This window comes from Tenrec ecaudatus, chromosome 5, assembly GCF_050624435.1.
Source record: "Tenrec ecaudatus isolate mTenEca1 chromosome 5, mTenEca1.hap1, whole genome shotgun sequence".
Classification (NCBI taxonomy): Eukaryota; Metazoa; Chordata; class Mammalia; order Afrosoricida; family Tenrecidae; genus Tenrec; species Tenrec ecaudatus.
The window spans coordinates 53,546,682-53,567,016 of record NC_134534.1 but is presented as its reverse complement, the minus strand read 5'-3'; the positions used below and the strand labels follow the sequence as shown (position 1 = coordinate 53,567,016).

General features: G+C 42.1%; 1 protein-coding gene across 2 annotated transcripts in view; it reads left to right on the top strand.

The window, feature by feature from the left end:
- Positions 1-20,335, top strand: part of RALYL (RALY RNA binding protein like) — a 446,351-nt gene that overhangs the window by 344,573 nt on the left and 81,443 nt on the right. For both annotated transcript variants that reach the window (XM_075549530.1, XM_075549531.1), the window contains one exon: positions 3,577-3,624. In XM_075549530.1, coding sequence (XP_075405645.1) covers positions 3,577-3,624 — 48 coding nt within the window. The remainder of the gene's footprint in view (positions 1-3,576; positions 3,625-20,335) is intronic.

Here is a 20,335-nt window from a genome sequence, read left to right as displayed (position 1 = left end):
TAATTTATAAATTATTATTTTTTGTCATATCTTACACTGTCCAACGTCTCCCTTCACCCACTTTTCTGTGGTCCATCCCCCAGGGAGGAGGTTATATATAGATCCTTGTAATCGGTTCCTTCTTCCTACCCTACCCTCCCGGCATTCCCACTCTCAGCACTGGTCCTGAAGGGATCATCTGTCCTGGATTCCCTGTGTTTCCAGGTCTTATCTGTACCAGTGTCCATCCTCTGGTCTAGCCGGATTTGTATAGTTTGGATCATGATCCGGGGAGGCTGGGGTGTGAGGAAGCATTTAGGAACTAGAGGAAAGTTCTATGTTTCATCATTGCTACACTGCACCCTGACTGACTTGTCTCCACCCCGCGACCCTTCCGTAAGGGGGTGGAAAGGACCATTTATTAAAAAGACTGTCTCTTCCATATTTAATGGACTTTTTCCTTATCAGCTGCCTATAGATGGATGGATTTACTACTGAGTTCTGAATCTTTTTTTAAACAATTTATTAGAGGCTCATACAGCTCTTATCACAGTACGTACATATACATACATCAATTGTATAAAGCACATCTGTACATTCTTTGCCCTAGTCATTTTCTCTTTTTTTGTCCTCTTTTCTTTTTTCACATTTTATTAGGGACTCATACAACTCTTATCACAATCCATACATATACATACATCAATTGTATAAATCACATCCATACATTCCCTGCCCCAATCATTCTCAAAGCATTTGCTCTCCACTTAAGCCCTTTGCATCAGGTCCTCTTTTTTTTCCCCTCCCTCCCCGCTCCCCCCTCCCTCATGTGCCCTTGGTAATTTATACATCTTTATTTTGTCATATCTTGCCCTATCCGGAGTCTCCCTCCCCCCCCTTCTCTGCCGTCCCTCTCCCAGTGAGGAGGTCACATGTGGATCCTTGTAATCAGTTCCCCCTTTCCAGCCCACTCGCCCTCCACTGTCCCAGCATCGCCCCTCACACCCTTGGTCCTGAAGGTATCATCCACCCTGGATTCCCTGTGCCTCCAGTCCTCATATGTACCAGTATACAACCTCTGCCCTATCTAGCCCTGCAAGGTAGAATTCGGATCATGGTAGTTGGGGGGAGGAAGCATCCAGGATCTGGGGGAAAGCTGTGTTCTCCATCGGTACTACCTCGCACCCTCATTGACCCATCTCCTCTCCTGAACCACTCTGTGAGGAGATCTCCATTGGCCGACACTTGGGCCTTGGGTCTCCACTCTGCACTTCCCCCTTCATTCAATATGGTATATATATATACACATAAATACATGTACACACATATATATATATTTTTGCATGATGCCTTTATACCTGGTCCCTTTGGCACCTCGTGATCGCACTGGCCGGTGTGCTTCTTCCATGTGGGCTTTTTTGCTTCTGAGCTAGATGGCCGCTTGTTCACCTGCAAGCCTTTAAGACCCCAAACACTATCTCTTTTGATAGCCGGGCACCATCAGCTTTCTTCACCACATTTGCTTATGCACCCATTTGTCTTCAGCGATCCTATCATGGAGGTGTGCAGTCAATGGTATGATTTTTTTGTTCTTTGATGCCTGATAACTGATCCCTTCGGGACCACTCAATCACACAGGCTGGTGTGTTCTTCCATGTGGACTTTGTTGCTTCTGAGCTAGATGGCCGCTTGTTTATCTTCAAGCTTTTAAGACCCCAGTCACTATCTCTTTTGATAGCTGGGTACCATCAGCTTTCTTCACCACATTTACTTGTTCACCCACTTTGGCTCCAGCCGTTGTGTCGGGAGAGTGAGCATCATAGAGTTCCAATTTAATAAAAGAAAGTATTCATGCATTGAGGGAGTGTTTGAGTAGAGGCCCAAGGTCCTTCCGCGACCTTAATACTTAACCTATAAATATAGACACATCGATCTACTTCCCCATCCTCCTATATATATTTGCATGTACATGTCTTTGTCTAGACCTCCATAAATTCCCTTTGACTCCTAGCTCTTTCCTCCATCTCCCTTGACTTTTCTTCTGCCCTACTACCATGCTTCGTCGCCACCTGGGCTAGAGTATACCTCTTCTCTACGCAACCTTACCCTTGATCATTCCCCAGCAGACCTGCCACTCCCCCCTCTCTACCATTTGGGGTCCCATGTTGTTCCCTTGTCCCTGTGTTTGTTAACACCACTTCCTTACCCCCCCCACCCTCCCCCACCCCAAGTCCCCCCGGAACTGTCGGTCCCGTTGTTTTTCCTCCAGATAGTTCATCCAGCCTGTCCTATTCAGACAGACCTGTGGAGACACTAACATGCACGAAAACAAGACAGAGGAAAACAAAGCAACAGTATACAACCAGACAACAAAACAACAACAAACCACTGACAAAGAACAAAACAAAACACTTCCCAAGAGAAAAGTTTATAGTTAGTTCAGGGGAGTTCTGAATCTTTTATTTATAAGGGAGCTTCCAAAAGTTCATGGAAATGGAATGAAAAGATAATGGAATTTCTCCATGAACTTTTTGAAGGCTCTCCATTGTTATTTGTTATTGTGACAATGCCAGACTATTTTGGTTACTACCTTTCTACACTAATTTTTGAAATTTAAAAGTAAGAGGCCACCTATTTTGATCTACAATGTTGTGTTAGCTATCCAAACCTCCTTCCTTTCTGTGTGAAATTGAAGATTAATTTTTCCATTCGATTAAAAAGCTATTGGAATTGGGATTGCATTACACTTTGGGTAGTGTTACATCTTCACAATGCTAAGTCTTCTAATACATAAATATGGAATGTTTTTCCATTTGTGTATCTCTGTTAAATTCTTGCAGAAGGTTTCCTTGTATGACTTTTTAATCCCTGGCTAGATGTGTTCCTATGCATTTTATCCTTTGGAGGCTATTGTACACAGTTTTGTTTTCTTGATTTACTTTTTGATGTTTTTATTGTTAATGTAGAGGAATCCAACTGATATTGGGATCTTAATCTTTTGCCCTGCTCACCTTGTTTCACACCAGTTTCTCGCTCTCTTGGGGATCCTGTAACATTGTCTTCTTGTTCTTCCTACCTTAGATCACAGTTGGCTTTGTCTTAAGGTGTCTGTGCTGTGCTGTACCAATAGGAAAGGCATGTCTAGTCTGTGTTTCTCATTTGCTGATTTCATTTGGTTTCTTCTGCCGATTAATGCTAGCCCTCACCCTCTTCATCTCTTTTGGTGCTCAGGCTTCAGGGACGGGCACCGCCTGTGTCTGTTTCACTTGGTTGCTTGGGCCTTCACTGTTGGGGGACAGTCTGCTGTGTAACAAGCTGACCTCTTGGAGCGTCTCTGAAAGGAAATTTGCTTTGATGCCGGCTCTCCTATTTCATCCTTAGTCACACAAGCTATTATTAGTCTCTACATTGACACATAAATAATAATTTGGTATTACATTATAAAAATTGGACTGTATCTTATAAAGCCCTTTGGAGATATAATTGTGTTTTTAAATTAGTCTGTAAGCAGTAACAAAAATGTCATGCTATAACATCATAAATTAATGTCAAAATTAATGTGGTTGAAACAAATTCAACTAATTTTTGTTTCCCTTCTAGTGGTTATGTCTTTGACTATGATTACTACAGAGATGATTTCTACAATCGGTATGTAATTTTTTTCCCATTCTTTCCCAACTTTGATTTAATTTTCTCTTTCCTTCTTAACTTTTTTGTGTACTTTCCTCAAATCCACTTGACTATAGAGTTTAAAATTATACAGTTAAAATAAAGTACTAAGCCCTAATATGGACATGTTTTATATTTCAACTATATGTATTAAAGTATAGTAGAATATAATATATTTGGGTTTTAAGATTTTTGAGGTGCTTAAGCTTAAAGAATACTTTCTAATATTAGATAATAGTCAAGCAATGTCATTAACTGATATTATTTTTCAGGTCTGTTGTTCCCCCAGAATTATTTTTGAGAGGTTTGTAAAAGGGAAAATAAATCCACCTTTTATAATAATAATAATAGACTATTATTATTACTATAAACTAAATCCATGATTCTTTCTTTCTTCAGTTTAGACTTGCTTTCACATTTAACCATTGTCATGAAATATCTCCTCAGATTCCTTCAATGTGCAAGTGTTTTGTCAGCCCTCCTGGGTCTGAGCCAGCATACTTTCCTCAGGACCACTTTCTTAATTTATGTAAATCAGCTGTCCTTCCACAAGCTCCTGTCTAGCAATACATCTAGTTTCTTTCCAAGACAAGAGTGGCAACATATCCTACCCCTGGGCTTTGTCCAGATCTCTGTAGAAAGATGACTCTCAGACTAAATTGTGTTTCTCTGTTCCCTTCTCTCAGTACCCAGGACTATTCCTTCAAAGCACCCCTGAGTTTGTATGCTTTATTCCTTTCTTCAATAACAGCATTTCATTCACACCTGCCTGAATTCCTCCATAAGAGCAGGAACAATGATTGGCTGGGCTTATGGTTATATCTGTGGGGATTATCATTAAGCCTCACATATAGAGATACACATGTCTATTATTAATTCATAGCCTTAGATTTAGAGAGATTGTGATTGTCCCAAGGTCACACGGCCATTAATGACAGAGCTAAAATCATAACCCAGGTAGCTATGTAGAGTCAAAAACCAGCAAGGTGCAGATGCAGAGTGCAGGATGACACAGCCTGGCCTGCCTGAGAGTCAGACTGAAAACAATATCGTCAATGCACTGTGTTCAAACTACAGAGTTGAACGAGTTACTTCACTAGTTATCACTTTCCGACGAAATGTTAGATTTTAGGATTGACTTTCTCCAATTGTCTTTATTTTATTTAATTTTAAGTGTCAAATGACTTGTAATCACCCATTCTAAAAAGCAGTGTAAACATCTGATAGCATTAACATTAATCCATTTACTATTAAGAAAGCATACAGATATCTTGATACTACCTGAAAAATTCTAATTGATAATACATTGTCAACTATAACTTTGTTTTTCAGGGTGGAGGACATTTCCCTAATTACTATGAATGAATTTTAAAATAAATATACCTGTACTATAGTCTATCAATGTGAAACTGTTTTAGCATTACATATGTCTCTTAATCTTGTTCTACCTTTGACTTCTTTCAATACTGAATGAGTTTCTGTCGAGACGGAGTCTTGTGCTAGAAAGCAGAAGACCCCTATTCTGATAAGTAGCTGTGAGAAGGACAGGTGGATTTTCACTTTCTTGGCTTTAAGAAGAAGCTGTGCAGTGCTTTTTATTGTCTATAAATTATACCTCAATAATGTGATTATATAGATAAAGAGACTTATCAACTAGATGAGAGATAGACAGACATATGCATCTATCAGTGAATCTTCCCTGCCGAAGAGCAAGGACTTTAATTAGTCAAACCATTACAGGGCCTCAACTTTTCAGATGCTAAGCAAAGCAGCTAACTGGGGACCATTTTCAAAAGCATTTGTCTCACATAAAATCCGGGTGGCTTTTAAGTGTGCAGTAGATCGATATGGTTGTGTTGCTAACAGACTGAGCAATCTGCACTCTCACTAATTTACTTTCCTTTATTTATTAAAATTTTTTTTTTACAATTGGAAAGAAAAGATATAAGCATCTGCTTCTCATGGACATACTCCGGAGTTCCTGTGAACATGGAACCCCAGGAAGGGATTTACATGAATGGACAGGCAGTCATTGTTGTTGTTGTTATCGTTGTTGTCATCGTTGTGATGAGGAGCTGTCGAGTTGGCTCTCACTCATGGCGGTCCTCTGTTCAGCAGCACCAAACACTGCTGGGACAGGCTGGACAAGATAAACAGCCACCAAGAGCACTGCTAACACTTTTATCCCCAATAAGTCCTCTTAAGTTACATGCTGCCTATATTTATGACTTCATATTTTTATGAGTGGTACAAATTTGAGCAAGTTATTTAATCTTGCAAACACTGCTATTTTCTTAGAAAAGTTCTCATGCAAATAATTCTTACCTCATACACGTGTCCTGCATGCTAAAGGAGGTAACATGTATATATAACCAGCACCACGCCTAGCACATGGTGATTGCTTCTTTCATGTTAGCTTCGAGTAACTTTTAATAGCATCTACTAACCATGAGGACTGAGGAGCCCTGGTGACATAGCAGCTACACTTCAGACTGAAAACCTAAAGCTAAGCTCTTCGAAACCACCAGTCGGTCCTCAGGAGAGAAGTGGGGCTTCCTTTTTTTTTACCATCATTTTATTAGGGGCTCATACAACTCTTTTCACAATCTATACATACATCAATTGTGTAAAGCACATCTGTGTATTCATTGCCTGCATCATTCTCAAAACATTTGCTCTCTACTTAAGCCCTTGGCATCAGGTCCTCATTTTTTTCCTCCCTCCCCGCTTCCCAATCCCTCCCTCATGAGCCCTTGATAATTTATAAATTATTATTTTGTCATATCTTGCCCTGTCTGACATCTCCCTTCACCCCCTTTTCTGTTGTCTGTCCCCCAGGGAGGAGGTCACATGTAGATCCTTGTAATCGGTTCCCTATTTCAAATCCACCCTCCCTCTACCCTCCCAGTATCACACTCACACCCCTGGTCCTGAAGGGATCTTCCACCCTGGATTCCCTGTGCCTCCAGCTCGGATGTGCACCAGTGTACAACCTCTGCCCTATCCAGTCCTGCAAGGTAGAATTAGGATCATGATAGTTAGGTGGGTGGAGGGGAGGAAGTATTTAGGAACTAGAGGAAAGTTGTGTTTTTCATCGTTGCTACATCGCACCTTGACTGCCTCGTCTCCTACCCTAGACCCCTCTGCAAGGGATCTGCTCCTGTAAACAGTTACAGTCTCAGAAACTCACGGGGCAGTTCTCTCCTGTCCTAGAGGGCCACGAGGAGTCAGCATCAACTCGATGGCAGTGAGTTTGGTGGGTGTTTTGGAACAATGAAGAGAGCCCTGGGGGGATTGTGAGTTATACATCAGTCTCCTCACTGCAAGGTCAGCCCCCACTCGCTACACTGAGGGAGAAAGGCCAAGCTTTCTACTCCTTTCAAGGCTTAACTTCGCCAAAGTTCTACTCTGTCCTGTAGGGTCGCCATGAGTCAGAATTGGCTCCCTTTCCCCACAGGGAACCTGTGCACAGTCCCTGACCAGTGCACCTCAGGTGCAGCCGCCACCTGTCCATCAGGGGAGCGTCATGTGTTGCTGTGATGCGGAGCAAGTTTTGACAAGGATTCCAGACGGAGTAGGAAGAATGACCTGCATTGCTGCTTGTGAAAACTCGGGCCCTGAAACCCCTGCAGACCGCAGTTCTACTCGGACCCCCATGGAGTCTCCACGAGTTGGAATCAACTTGTCAGCCACTGATTTGGGGTTGACAATGGTAGTCTTTCTTAGCTGATACCAAGGGCTCGAGTAGAAAGAAAATTTTTTGAAAACAATGATGGCAACAAATGTGCTTGACACAGTGGATGCATGTGTGTATTGCGATAAGAGTTGCCTGAGGCCCCAGTAAAACGATTTTCAAAAGAAAGCCTTTCTTTTTTTTTTTTTAAATTTTAACAATTTATTAGGGGCTCATATAATTCTTATCACAGTTCATACATATACATACATCAATTGTATAAAGCACATCTGTACAGTCCCTGCCCTAATCATTTTTTCTCCTCTTTTCTTTTTTTACATTTTATTAGGGACCCATACAACTCTTATCACCATCCATACATATACATACATCAATTGTATAAAGCACATCCATACATTCCCTGCCCCAATCATTCTCAAAGCATTTGCTCTCCACTTAAGCCCCTTGCATAAGGTCCTCTTTTTTTTCCCCTCCCTCCCCTTTCCCCCCTCCCTCAGGTGCCCTTGGTAATTTATACCTCGTTATTTTGTCATATCTTGCCCTATCCGGAGTCTCTCTTCCCCCCTTCTCTGCTGTCCCTCTCCCAGGGAAGAGGTCACATGTGGATCCTTGTAATCAGTTCCCCCCTTCCAAACCACTCACCCTCCACTCTCCCAGCATCGTCCCTCACACCCTTGGTCCTGAAGGTATCATCCACCCTGGATTCCCTGTACCTCCAGCCCTCATATGTACCAGTGTACAGCCTCTGTCCTATCCAGGCCTGCAAGGTAGAATTCGGATCATGGTAGTTGGGGGGAGGAAGCATCCAGGATCTGGGGGAAAGCTGTGTTCTTCATCAGTACTACCTCGCACCCTAATTAACCCATCTCCTCTCCTAAACGCCTCTATGAGGGTATCTCCATTGGCCGACACTTGGGCCTTGGGTCTCCACTCTGCACTTCCCCCTTCATTTAATATGGTATATATATACATATACACATATATACACATATATACACACACTTATATCGTTGTTGTTTTTTTTGCATGGTGCCTTATACCTGGTCCCTTGGCACCTCGTGATCGCACTGGCCGGTGTGCTTCTTCCATGTGGGCTTTTTTGCTTCTGAGCTAGATGGCCGCTTGTTCACCTTCAACCCTTTAAGACCCCAGACACTATCTCTTTTGATAGCCGGGCACCATCAGCTTTCTTCACCACATTTGCTTATGAACCCATTTGTCAAGAAAGCCTTTCTTATAATAATGTTGCTATAACAAAGCCATAGGCCTGAGAATAAGATGAAAGTTCAGTTGTCCCTCCTAACCGACAACGCCTTGTGAGTCCTCTGGGATGTTGCTGTTACTGGTTTCCCTTTTCCTGCATTCAAGAGCTTTCCAGATACAGCCAACCACACCTTCTCCAAAAGAGAACATGGTTGTTTCTGTGAAACACATGCTTCATAATTATTATTAGTAGTAGTAGTAGGCAGGCAAACAGAAACTATATGTATTAAGCTGAATAGAGGTAATAGAATATAAGACTTGTTAACTGGATATTAAAGGAACTGGAAGCACAGCAGATCAGCCATTGGAGTAAAGCTGAGACACAGAGCCCCTGAGGAGCCCCAAGAATGGACTTCAGACGGGGAGGGGCAGCACCCGGATCCCCCTCAGGACCATGGGCGAGGGTCTCATGGGGAGCAGCAAACAGACCTGGACCTATGTAGGGTGTTTTTTTTTCCTTTTCTCTTTCTTTTTCTTTCTTCAACCATAAATATTCTTATTGTTCAGAGTAGGACATGGATGGTTTGTCTAATTATATAGGTTGAACCATGGGAGGGAAGCCCCGGGGAGAAGGCAATGGGGCCAATGGCCCCGGGAAGGTAGAGGGGAAGAAGGAAGTGGGGAGAAGGGAGTGGTGAGCAGACACATCATGGACAGGGGAACAACGAGGGAAGTGGAACCAGCATCTAGGAGAGGGTAGAGATCCTGTGAGTATTAGAGCAACACCAAGCTAGTGGAGAGGAAGCACTAAGAGGTGGAAGAAGGGGAAAGTGATGGCGGGGCAGGAGTCAAAAGGCAAGCTCTAGGAAGCAGACATAGATAGGGAGATTAACAGAGGTGGGCACTTATGTAATTACATTAATCCCTAACAATAGTGGTATTGGCCTATGTACAGGCAGGACTCTGAGGCTGCAGATGGGCCTTGGGCCTCAGCTCATGCCCTCCCTCAATAAAAGAACACTTTGTTCTAACAAATTGGCATTCTGTGATGCTCACCCCCAATTCACCCTATACGATCACTGAAGACAAAATGGGTGCATAAGCAGATGTGGTGAAGACAGAGGATGATGCCTGGCTATTAAAAAACATAGTGTCTGGGGTCTCGAAGGCTTGAAGTTAAACAAGCAGCCACCCAACAGTGAAGCAACAAACCCACATGGAAGAAGCACCCCAGCCAGTGCAATTGTGAGATATCATCGAGACCAGCCAGCGGCCATCAGAAGATTCACAACAAACAGTAAACAAACAAACAAAAATGCATTGGTGAGAATGGAGGGCTGTTGGAGCAAAAACCCAAATCCCATCTATGGACAATGAAACATCCCCCACAAAGGGGTCGTAGGGAGGGGATGAGTCAATCAGGGTGCAGTGGAGCACTTTTGATCCCTGGAGGCCTCCTAATCCCCAGCTATCACGACCTCAGAGCAGCCTCCCAATCTAGACTAGACGGGAGCATGTACATAGGGATAGGCAAGAGATAAAACTCACAGCACATGGAGCCCAGGAACAGGAATGGGAATAGAGATACCAAAAATGTAGAGGGAAAGGAGGGAGAGGTGGGGAGGGAGGGGGCCCCTATCACAATGAATAAAATATCACCACACACCCCCATCCAGGGGGAAGAACAACAGAAACCAGAGGGGAGGGGACAGCAGTCAGGGTGAGATTTGAAAATAATTAACGATCTACAATCTGTCAGGGGATCACAAGGGTGGGAGGGGGGTGGTGATGGAGGGGCGGGAAAGGAGCTGATCCCAAGGGCTAAATTGACAGTAAATGTCTAGAAAAGAATGATGGAATATATGTATGAGTATGTCAGATACAATTGATGTATGGTTTGTAACAAGAGTTGTAAGAGCCCCCAACAAAATGATTAAAAATAAAATAAAGGAACAGGAAAGGCAAAAAGAAAGCACTAGTGAATGGGTGTGTTTCCATGGTGGGCCTGGTGAGGATATTGAAAGTACTATAGACTGCCAAAAGGACAAACAAGTCTGTCTTGGAAGAAATATGGCCAGGGTGCTCCCTAGAGGCAAGGACTGTGAGACTTCGTGTTACATTCTCCGGACATGTCGGGAGAGATCAGCCCCTGGAGAAAGGCGTCATGCTTGGTAAAATAAAGGGACAGTGGAGACGAGGAGACACTTTGGGAGATGGAGTGACACAGTGGCTGCAGCAATGCGCTCGAGCACAGGAAGCAAGGAGTATAGATAAGGTCCTTCTCTTGTAAATAAGGTCACTGTGGGTTGGCACCAATCAATGGCTTTTAACAACATCAACAAGAGAGACAGCTAATGTAGAAAGCAGCAAGGACACCTGGGGCTGAAAGGACAAAAGGGAGAGGTTGGGATTATTAACAGGAAGTGTAGAAAAAGGGACCTTGCAGACCCAAAATGATCAGTAGGAGATTCCACTCAGCTTCTGCTGCTGCTAGTGTATTGGAGCCTAGAGGAGGCCCACTGGGCTGCTACTGCAATCCCTGCAGAGGGTTTGCTGGCCAAGTCGTATTGGGTTTGGGAGTTTGTTTGTTTATGTTTGTTGTTGTTGTTAAGCAAAAACTCAGACTAAACTGACTGAGCTGCTGCTACTGGAATGCAGGTGCTCTGAAGAAAACAATAGGCTGGAGTAATACAGAAATTGCACACCAAAACAAAAACAGGAAACAAGATAGGAAGGAGCATGTCCGTTCTTCCACACAAGCCTGGCAACCTACTTCAAGGCTTTGTTATTGGCTCAGTCTAGCTACCAATTGATTGCATTGGGTAAATCTGATACACAAGACTTTGAAAGTGTTGAAAAGCAAGAATGTTACTTTGAAGAATAAAGTGGTCCTAACTAAGCCATGATATTTTCAATCACCTCATAAGCATATGAAAGTTGGGCATCAAAAAAAGGAAGGCCAAAGAAGAATTTGGTGCCTTTGGATTCGGGTGCTTGCTGACAAAGAATATTGAAAGTAGTATGGACAACCAGAAGACCAAACAAGTCGGTCTTGGAACAGGCACAGCCAGAATGGTCCTCAAAGGCAAGGGTGGCAAGACTTGGTCTCGTGTACTTTTGACATGTTGTCAAGAGATATCAGTCCCTGGAGAAGGACATCAAATGGCAGGGCGGTGGAAAAGAGGAAGGTTGTCAACACGATAGAGTGACACCATGGCTGCAACAATGGGTTCAAGCATAAGGACAAGTGTGAGGCTGACGCAGGACTGGGTAGGGTTTGGTTATGTTGTACATGGGGTCACTGTGAGTCAGAACCAACTCGAGGGCACTTAATCACAACAGCTTGAAAAAAATCTAAAAACTGCCATCGAACCCATTCTAGCTCATAATTACCCTATCGAGCCGAGGAGCTGCCCCTATAGTGTCGGCAACTCTAGATCTTGAGGAAGTAGAGCACCGCCTCTGTCTGCTGCTGACTCTGATCAGCAGCCCCGTCGTCTAGCAGACCCAAACTATCCCTCACTGCCACCGGGTTGATTGGGACTCATAGCTACCCCCGGGGACAGGGTAGAACCACCCTTGTGGGCTTCCAAGACTTACTCCTTATGAGTGTAGAAAACCTCGCAGGCTCCTGCCAAGCAGCTGGTGCTTTGGAACTGCTGATTTGAGGTTAGCTGTACAACCGTCCAGCAGAGGGTCAGAAGTGTGGTTTGCAGAAAGTCCCAGCCTCTGATGCGGCAAGGTTGGGTCTGAAACTGAGAGGCAATAACGATAACTGGTGCATCTCCGTATTCTATCAGCACTGTGTCTTCTGCCAGGCTTTCACAGTTTACCAAAGTCAAGGTTTTTCTAGTCCTTAGATATGTTGAGCTTAGAAATGTCTTCACAACCAAATTCCATTTTATGGTAATCACAGGGGCTTTTCCACTTATTAGCCTCAGGATTCATGAAGGGCACCTCTACAGTAGACTGGAGTGGTTCTTACAAATTTGTCTTTTTTTATTTCACACACACACACATTACCAAGTAATTATATCATTTAAAGTCACTTCTTTTAAAAAGTCAAGTATGTCTCTTAATGAGTCAAGTATGTCTCATTTTAAAAATAACCAGACTCTTTTGCTGTCGAGTTTATTCAGAGTCTTGATGACATCCTGTGTTGTGGAGTAGAAATGCCCCATAGCGTTGACTTGCTTTGAACTTTACAGAAGATCACCAGGCCTTTCTTCTGCAGCACTACTCTCGGCATTCGAGTCACCAACTTTGCACGGGAAGCAGACGTGCCCTCAGCTGTTACCACCCAGGAAATAAAGGAAGGGTATTACATGTTATTAAAATTAAGCACAAGTATTTAAGCTCTTCTAAGCAAACAAAAATTAGAAGTGAAGCTAAAATTGCATTCGATTAGCACAGGAAATGTTTTCAGATTCTGAGATGTTAACAAGCCAAAACTAGTGTCTTTTTTCAACAGTGTCAGGAATAGCATCAAACAGCTTATAGCCCGCAGTGGTGAGGAACGTTTCTTAATGTAGAGAAAGAAATGCCAAGGGCACTTTACCATATGAAAAAGGATATTCATTTTAAATTATTTTAAATGGGCAGTATTCAATTCTGGGAACGTTTTGATCTTGGTTATCTTAATTAACAGAAGAAAAGCCATTGGAATTGCGATTAATGAGAAGAAAAATATCTAAGTCGTGATGCCGTTGTTTTAAACCATTGATTACAGAGCACAAGTGTATGTTCATGCATATTAGAAAAGCAGATTATCACAAAGCAATGTCTGTTTCTTTATGTGAATTTAAATTACCATCTGGATGAGCAGTCTTCTACTTAAGATGTTTGGAAATAACAGCATGGTGCAGTAAACAAAGGCGTGGTTTAAACTAGGAAGGCATCGTTTCAGCTCTTGTTGCACCATATATTGACTGGTTCAATTAAGGCAAGTCATCTTATCCCATTTGGGAAGTTTCCTTGAAAGGCAAAATGGTTTAGAAACACCTATTCTTATGACTGAATAAGAAAGACCAAAAAAGAATCGATGTATTTGAATTATGGTGGAGGCAAAGTAAATTGAAAGTACCACGAACTTCAACAACAACAAACAAATCTGTCTTGGAAGAAGGACCACCAGAATGCTCCTTAGAGGCAAGGAGGGTGAGACTTCATCTCATGGACTTTGGACATGGTGTCAGGAGAGACCAGTCCCTGGAAAAGACCAGTGTGCTTTGTAAAGTAGAGGGGCATTGAAAAAGAGGAAGGTCCTGGCCGAGAGGATTGACACAGGGGCGAGAACAGTGGCCTTATAAGGAGCGATTGTGAGGATGGTGCCGGACCTGGCAGTGTTTCTCTCTGTTGTACATAGGGGTGCTATGAACTAAATCTGACTCGACAGCACCTAGCAACTACCTTACAGAATTATAAAAGACCAAACAAAATAATGTTATGGATATTAAAAATCACAATGGGCAATTGAACATATTAACATTTGTATTTATATAAATTTATCTACAAAATCTAATAGAAAGTTAGGTAAAATATAATGATTACATTAGTGTCAAAATTGAAAAATAAGAAATTCAAATTTCACTCAGAATTTCTTTAATAAGGTGCTCCATTTGTATTTGCACATGACCCAGAAGAGAAATGTGACTGGAAAAATCTTGGGCAACCCAGAAGAGTAATAAGCAAGCCCACTGCTGTCAAATCACTTCAGACACTGTGACACACAGGACAGGGAAAAGCTACTCCCCAGGATTTTTGAGGCTGCAAAGATTTACAGACGCAAACTGCCTCAACTTTCTCCCGAGGAGCAGATAGGAAGTTCAGACTACCAACCTTGGTGTTAGCTGCCCAATATTTTATGTACTGGTTTCAGAAGAAAATAACCTTTTAAAATTATCTTCTCATTCGGTTTAATAAAAGCATGTTGAAAGTCAGGATGGAAAGTACAGATACATTTTATATTAATTTTTCAGTAGTTCAAGTAGTAGAGGGAAGCTATAACAAGTAATCTATAAGAATCCTTCATATATATTTCAGATGTGCTTCTTCTTGAGGAGCGCTGGTGATACAGTTGGACGGCCAACTCTAAGGCTGACCTTTGAAAACTATGAATGAGTGTCTTCTTTGCTTTTGTAGAAGGGTTAGCTCTTAGAAGATCAACATGCAGAGAAGAGGGGCCAGATGTTGATTCAAGACACAACAGCAAGTTCTTCTCTGGTCCTCTGGGTCTTGATCTTCATATATCTGCTAAGAGATGCCTGTGAGAGCAGATCCCCAAGTTTGTTCTCAAGTACTGGTTTTGGCCAACCCAGTAAGTGACGCACACACCCCTGCTCAGTCCACATCATATATTTCAAACTAGTGTTTACCACGTGGTGATCCATGAATTTACAGTCAGAAAAACTCCTGATTTTGTTGGAAGAGCTCTTTTCATAAGGAACAGTTTGAAGAAAACAAGTAGTAATTATTTTTTAATAAAAATACACAGAGTAAAACGCATCGGCATTCTGCAGTTCCTAGACATGATAACCAGTGGCGTTGGTCACATTCTTTACAGTGTGTGAACCTTCTCGTTATTTTTATCCTAACTGCTTCACTTCCACCACAGTCTTTTATGTATGTTTTTAAATAACCTTGGACCCCTTCGCTTTGTGTAGCGAAGATGTCTTTAAAGGGCTGTGGACAGACTTCTAATCAGAAAGATGTGTTTGTATTTCTTTCTCAGGTTGCCTTTTCACTTACCTCCCTCTGCATTTCGAACCCCTGCAAATCACTCTGCTGTTTCCTCCATCTCCCTTGACTTTCCTCCTGCCCTACTACCATGCTTCATCGCCACCTGGGCTAGAGTATACCTCTTCTCTAAGCAACCTTACCCTTGATCATTTCCCACCAGGCCTGCCACTCCCCCTTCTCTACCATTTGGGGTCCCATGTTGTTCCCTTGTCCCTGGGTGTGTTAACACCACTTCCTTACCCCCCTACCCCCCCACCTCAAGTCCCCCCGGAACTGTCGGTCCCGTTGTTTTTCCTCCAGATAGTTCATCCAGCCTGTCCTATTCAGACAGACCTGTGGAGTCACTAACATGCACGAAAACAAGACAGAGGAAAACAAAGCAATAGTATACAACCAGACAACAAAACAACAAAAACAAACCACTGACAAAGAACAGAACAAAACAGTTCACAAGAGAAAAGCTTGTAGTTAGTTCAGGGATCGTTTGCTGGCCCTTAGGAGCGTTTTCCAGTCCAGTCTGTTGGGACACCACGCCTTGGTCCCAAAGTCCACTTTCAGCATTCCCTGGGGACCTTGCCACTCCATTCCCTTGCTGTTCCACTGCACTCCCCCAGTGATTTGCCTCGGTGTGGTGGGATCAGGTCAGGTGCAATTCCCACACTGTGTCTCCGGTGCTGTCCCCTGTATCGCCCTTAGTCACTGAGGGGCATCATGTCTCATAGTAGGGCCAGCCATGTTGTTCTCTCTGTGGACTGGCTGCTCTACTCAGGAACATCATCATCATGGCCTGGTGGGCCAGGAGTCCCTAATAAAATGTAAAAGAAGAAAAGAGAAAAAAATGATTAGGGCAAAGACTGTACAGATGTGCTTTATACAATTGATGTATGTATATGTATGAACTGTGAAAAGAATTGTATGAGCCCCAATAAATTGTTAAAAAAAATTAAATTAAAAAATCACTCTGCTGTCCCATGACCCCGAGCTTCCTTTCCCTCCTGTTTATGTTTCATGCATTTGGATAATACTACTTACCTATTATTTCTGAAAAGCAAAGGGATTGTTGGTCTTGTTAGGTGCCATTGAGCCAGTTCTGTCCTATAGCGACCCTAAACAAATCAGAATGAATGCTGCCAATCATATGCCACCCTCACAATTAATCCTATACTTGAGCCCATTTTCATAGTCATTGTGTCAATCCATCTAGTTAAAGACCTTCCTCTTTCTCGCTGCCCCTCAACTTTACCAAACAAGATGCCCTTCTTCAGGGACGGGTCTCTTCTGAAAACATGTCCAAAATATGTAAGATAAAGGCTTGCCCTCCTAGCCTCCAGGGAGCAAGCTGGCTGTATTTCTTCCAAGGCACATTCGTTTGTCCTTTCGGCAGTCCATGGTGCTTTCAATACTCTTCTCCAGCACCATAATTCAAATGTACCCATCCTTCTTCATTCTTCCCAATTCAGTGTCCAACTTTCACATGCACATGGGGTGACTGAAAAGACTTGAGCACAGTGTACCGTATTCTTCAACAGGACATCCTTGCTCCGCAGCCCTCCAGGTAGGTCTTGCAGACCACATTTCCCCAGTACAGCTCGTCTTTGATCTCTTGGCGGCTGCTTGCATGCGCATTGATTGTGAATCCAAGCAAGAAAAAAATCCTTGACAACTTCAATTTTTCTTTCTCCATTTATCATAATGTTGTCTTTTGGTCCAATTGTGGGGGTTTGGGTCTTCTTTACATTGAGTTTTAATCCATATTGAAAGCTGAATCCTTGATTTCTACCAGCAATTATTTCAAGTCTTCCTCACTTTCAGCAAACAAGGTTGTATCATCTGCATATCACAGGTGATTAGCAAGACTTCCTCCAATCTTGATGTCACATTCTTCTTCATATAATCTAAATGAATAAATATATTGGAAAGATGTAACCCTGACCCACGCTTGTCCTGATTTTAAACCATGCAGTATTCCCCTTCTTCTATTCATGCAACTAACTGCCTTTGGATCCATGTACAAGTTCTGCATGAACACAATCAAGTGCTCTGGAATTCCCATTCTTCTCATGGCTATCCATAGTTTGTTATGATCCACACAGTCAAATGCCTTCACATAGTCAATAAAGCACAAGTGAACATGTTTCTGGTATTCTCTGTTTTCAGCCAAGATCCATCTGATATCAGCGTTGATAGCCTTTCTTCCAAGTCCTCATCTGGCAACTGTCAATGTACTTACTCCCTGTCAGTGTGCTGCTGCAGCCATTGTTGGAAAATCTTCACCAAAATTTTACCTACACGTGATATCAACGGTATTGTTCTATAATTTGAGCACTGGGTCACTTTCTTTGAAATGGGTGCAAATATGGATTTCTTCCAGTCCATTTACCATGTAAATTTCCTGACATAGATGAGTGAGTGCTTCCAGTGACTCATCAGCTACTTGAAACAATTCGATAGGTATTCCATCAATTGCTGGAACTTTGTTTTCTGTTAATCCTTTCAGGGCAACTTGAACTTCTTCCTTCAGGTCAGTAGTTCTTTATCATATGCAACCTTTTGAAATGTTTCATGTCGACCAATTATTTTTGTTGAATCACTCTGTATTCTTTATTTCTTCTTTCAGTGCTTCTTGCATTATTTGGTATTTTGCCTATAGAATATTTCATGATTAAAATTAGAGGCTTGACTTTTTCTTGAATTCTTTGCGTTTAAGATATGCTGAGCATGCTCTTCCTTTGGGGTTTTCCAACTCTAGGTCCTTGCACATTTCATTATAACGTTTGACTTTATCTTTTCAAACTGCCCTTTGAAATTCTCTATTCAGCTCTTTGACTTCATCATTTCTTCCATGTACCTTAGCTACTCTCCAGTCAAAAGCAACTTTGAGAGTCTCCTTTTACATCTGCTTTGATCTTTTATTGCTTTCCTATTTTTTTTAATGACCTTTGCTTTCTTCGTGAATGATGATCTCGATGTAAGCCCACAGCCCATCTGGTCTTCTGTCAGTAGTGTTCAGTGCATCAAATCTATTCTTGAGACGTTCTCAAAATTCAGGACAGATGGAACCAAGGCTGTACTTTGGCTCTCGTGGACTTGTCTTAATTTTCTTCAATGTCAATCTGAACTTAAATATGAGTAATTGATAGTCTGCTCTTCAGCCAGCTCCAGCTTCATCTTTGCAGCTAATCCTGAGCTACTCTGTCATCTCTTCCCACAGATGTAGTCATTTGATTTCTGTGCATTCCATCTGGAGAAGTCCATGTGTATGGGCATATTTTGTGTTGTTGAAAAGCATGTTTACTATGAATAAGTTGTTGGGTTTGCAAAATTCTATCTTGTGATTGCAGCTTCACTTCTATGAACACAACTGTCTTTTACAACTATTGTTCCTGCATCTCTGTTTCCAATGTTTGCCTTCCAATGACTAGTAATTATCAATGCATCTTGATTTGATCAATTTTGAATTGAAGATGTTGGTAGAATAAAAGTTTCCTCATCACCTGCTTTCAGTGTTGTTGCATATATTTGAATACTAGTTGTATTGATTGGATTTCCTTGAAGACAGATATATATAATCCTATCACAGACCGCATTATATTTCAAGAATAGATCTTGAAATGGCCTTTTTAAGGATGAATTCAATGCCTTGACTCTTGATTGTGTCATTCCTGGCAAGGTAAACCATATGATTTTCTGATTGAAAATGACCAATTAGTGAGCCTAGGCTCACCAATGCCTAGGATCTCCCCTAAGCCTATTACATCTGATAAAATGTAAAAGTTGGTCTCTTGTAAAGTAACCTCATCTTTCGTTACTTCGGTTTCATAAAGTATACTTTCACATTTAAAATCTTAAATTTTTATTGTATAGCTATTTCCCCCAGAGTGTCAGAAAGAATTGGTAAATTTTACATGACCTGGTTTCTTGGTGATAAGACAAGTCAGCAGATATTCAGAATACAAATTCCCACAGATCATTTATGGACACAATACATAATGAGTATATTGCTAAAAAGGGTCTCCCCCTTATAATACAATGCAAAAATGCCGCTTTCTTTTCTCAACACAAGATTAAGCCAGGCCCACTGTGGAGACTTCATAAATCCTTGACTGAGGGAAGCAGTAGAAATGTTGAGAAACCCTTCTGTCCCCTGTAAAATGTCATTACTGTACTGTAATTGAAGTGGCAGGGACTATATATGCTTTATTTAGCCTGCCTTTTCATTATAGCATTCTCACAGGACTGTACTTGTATATTTTGGTTATGCTTTAGAGATTTCCTTAACTCAATTTATAGATTAGCTTATTTAATGAACCTGCTAAATGGAACTTTCATCCCTGGGGGAAATGGTCCCTCCAAAAGGTCTTGCTTTTATCTCAAACAGCAAGCTCTTCCCTGAAGAACCTCATTTGATGATCAGTCAACTGCGCATGTCGTCCCCTCAGTAGCTTTGCATGTTGGAGCTCAAGCAAAGTGCCTTCCTCTGTTGGTTCACTGGCTTAAGGTGGTACTCTGTGGATTCAACTGATAAATAAGTAACGTAGGCTTTGTTTTGTGATTGAAATGAAGGGGCACGTTTAGTTGACCCTGTTGATTTTCAAGCCCCTGGTGGGGGGATGATATTCATAACCCTTTTCATCCTCCTCCTGCCTCTCCTCTTTGAAGCAAACTGTAATGTGTTGACATACGTGACCTGTTCTTAGCGAGCAGTCCTTCCGCTCTAATGGGTTTGCTTATTCTCAGAGGAAGGCACCTCTCATGAACTCTGTCTCATTTTATTCCCTCTCCGTTCTAGACATCGCTCAGTTTTCCCCCACACATACCCACATCATTTTGAACATTTTACCTCTGATGTGGGAGACCTGCCTACCACTAAGGGGTTTTGCTTTACATGTGATTTACATAGTGTTGTTGTTTGGGTTTTTTTTCTCTCCTCTCCACCATGTAGGAGTTTAAAATGTCTCTGGATGAAGAGTTAGGTACCCGTTTATCTTAATTTTCTTAAACTTCATATTTGTATGCCAAAAAGAGATGTTCACATTTCCTGCTCTGTGTGTCAAC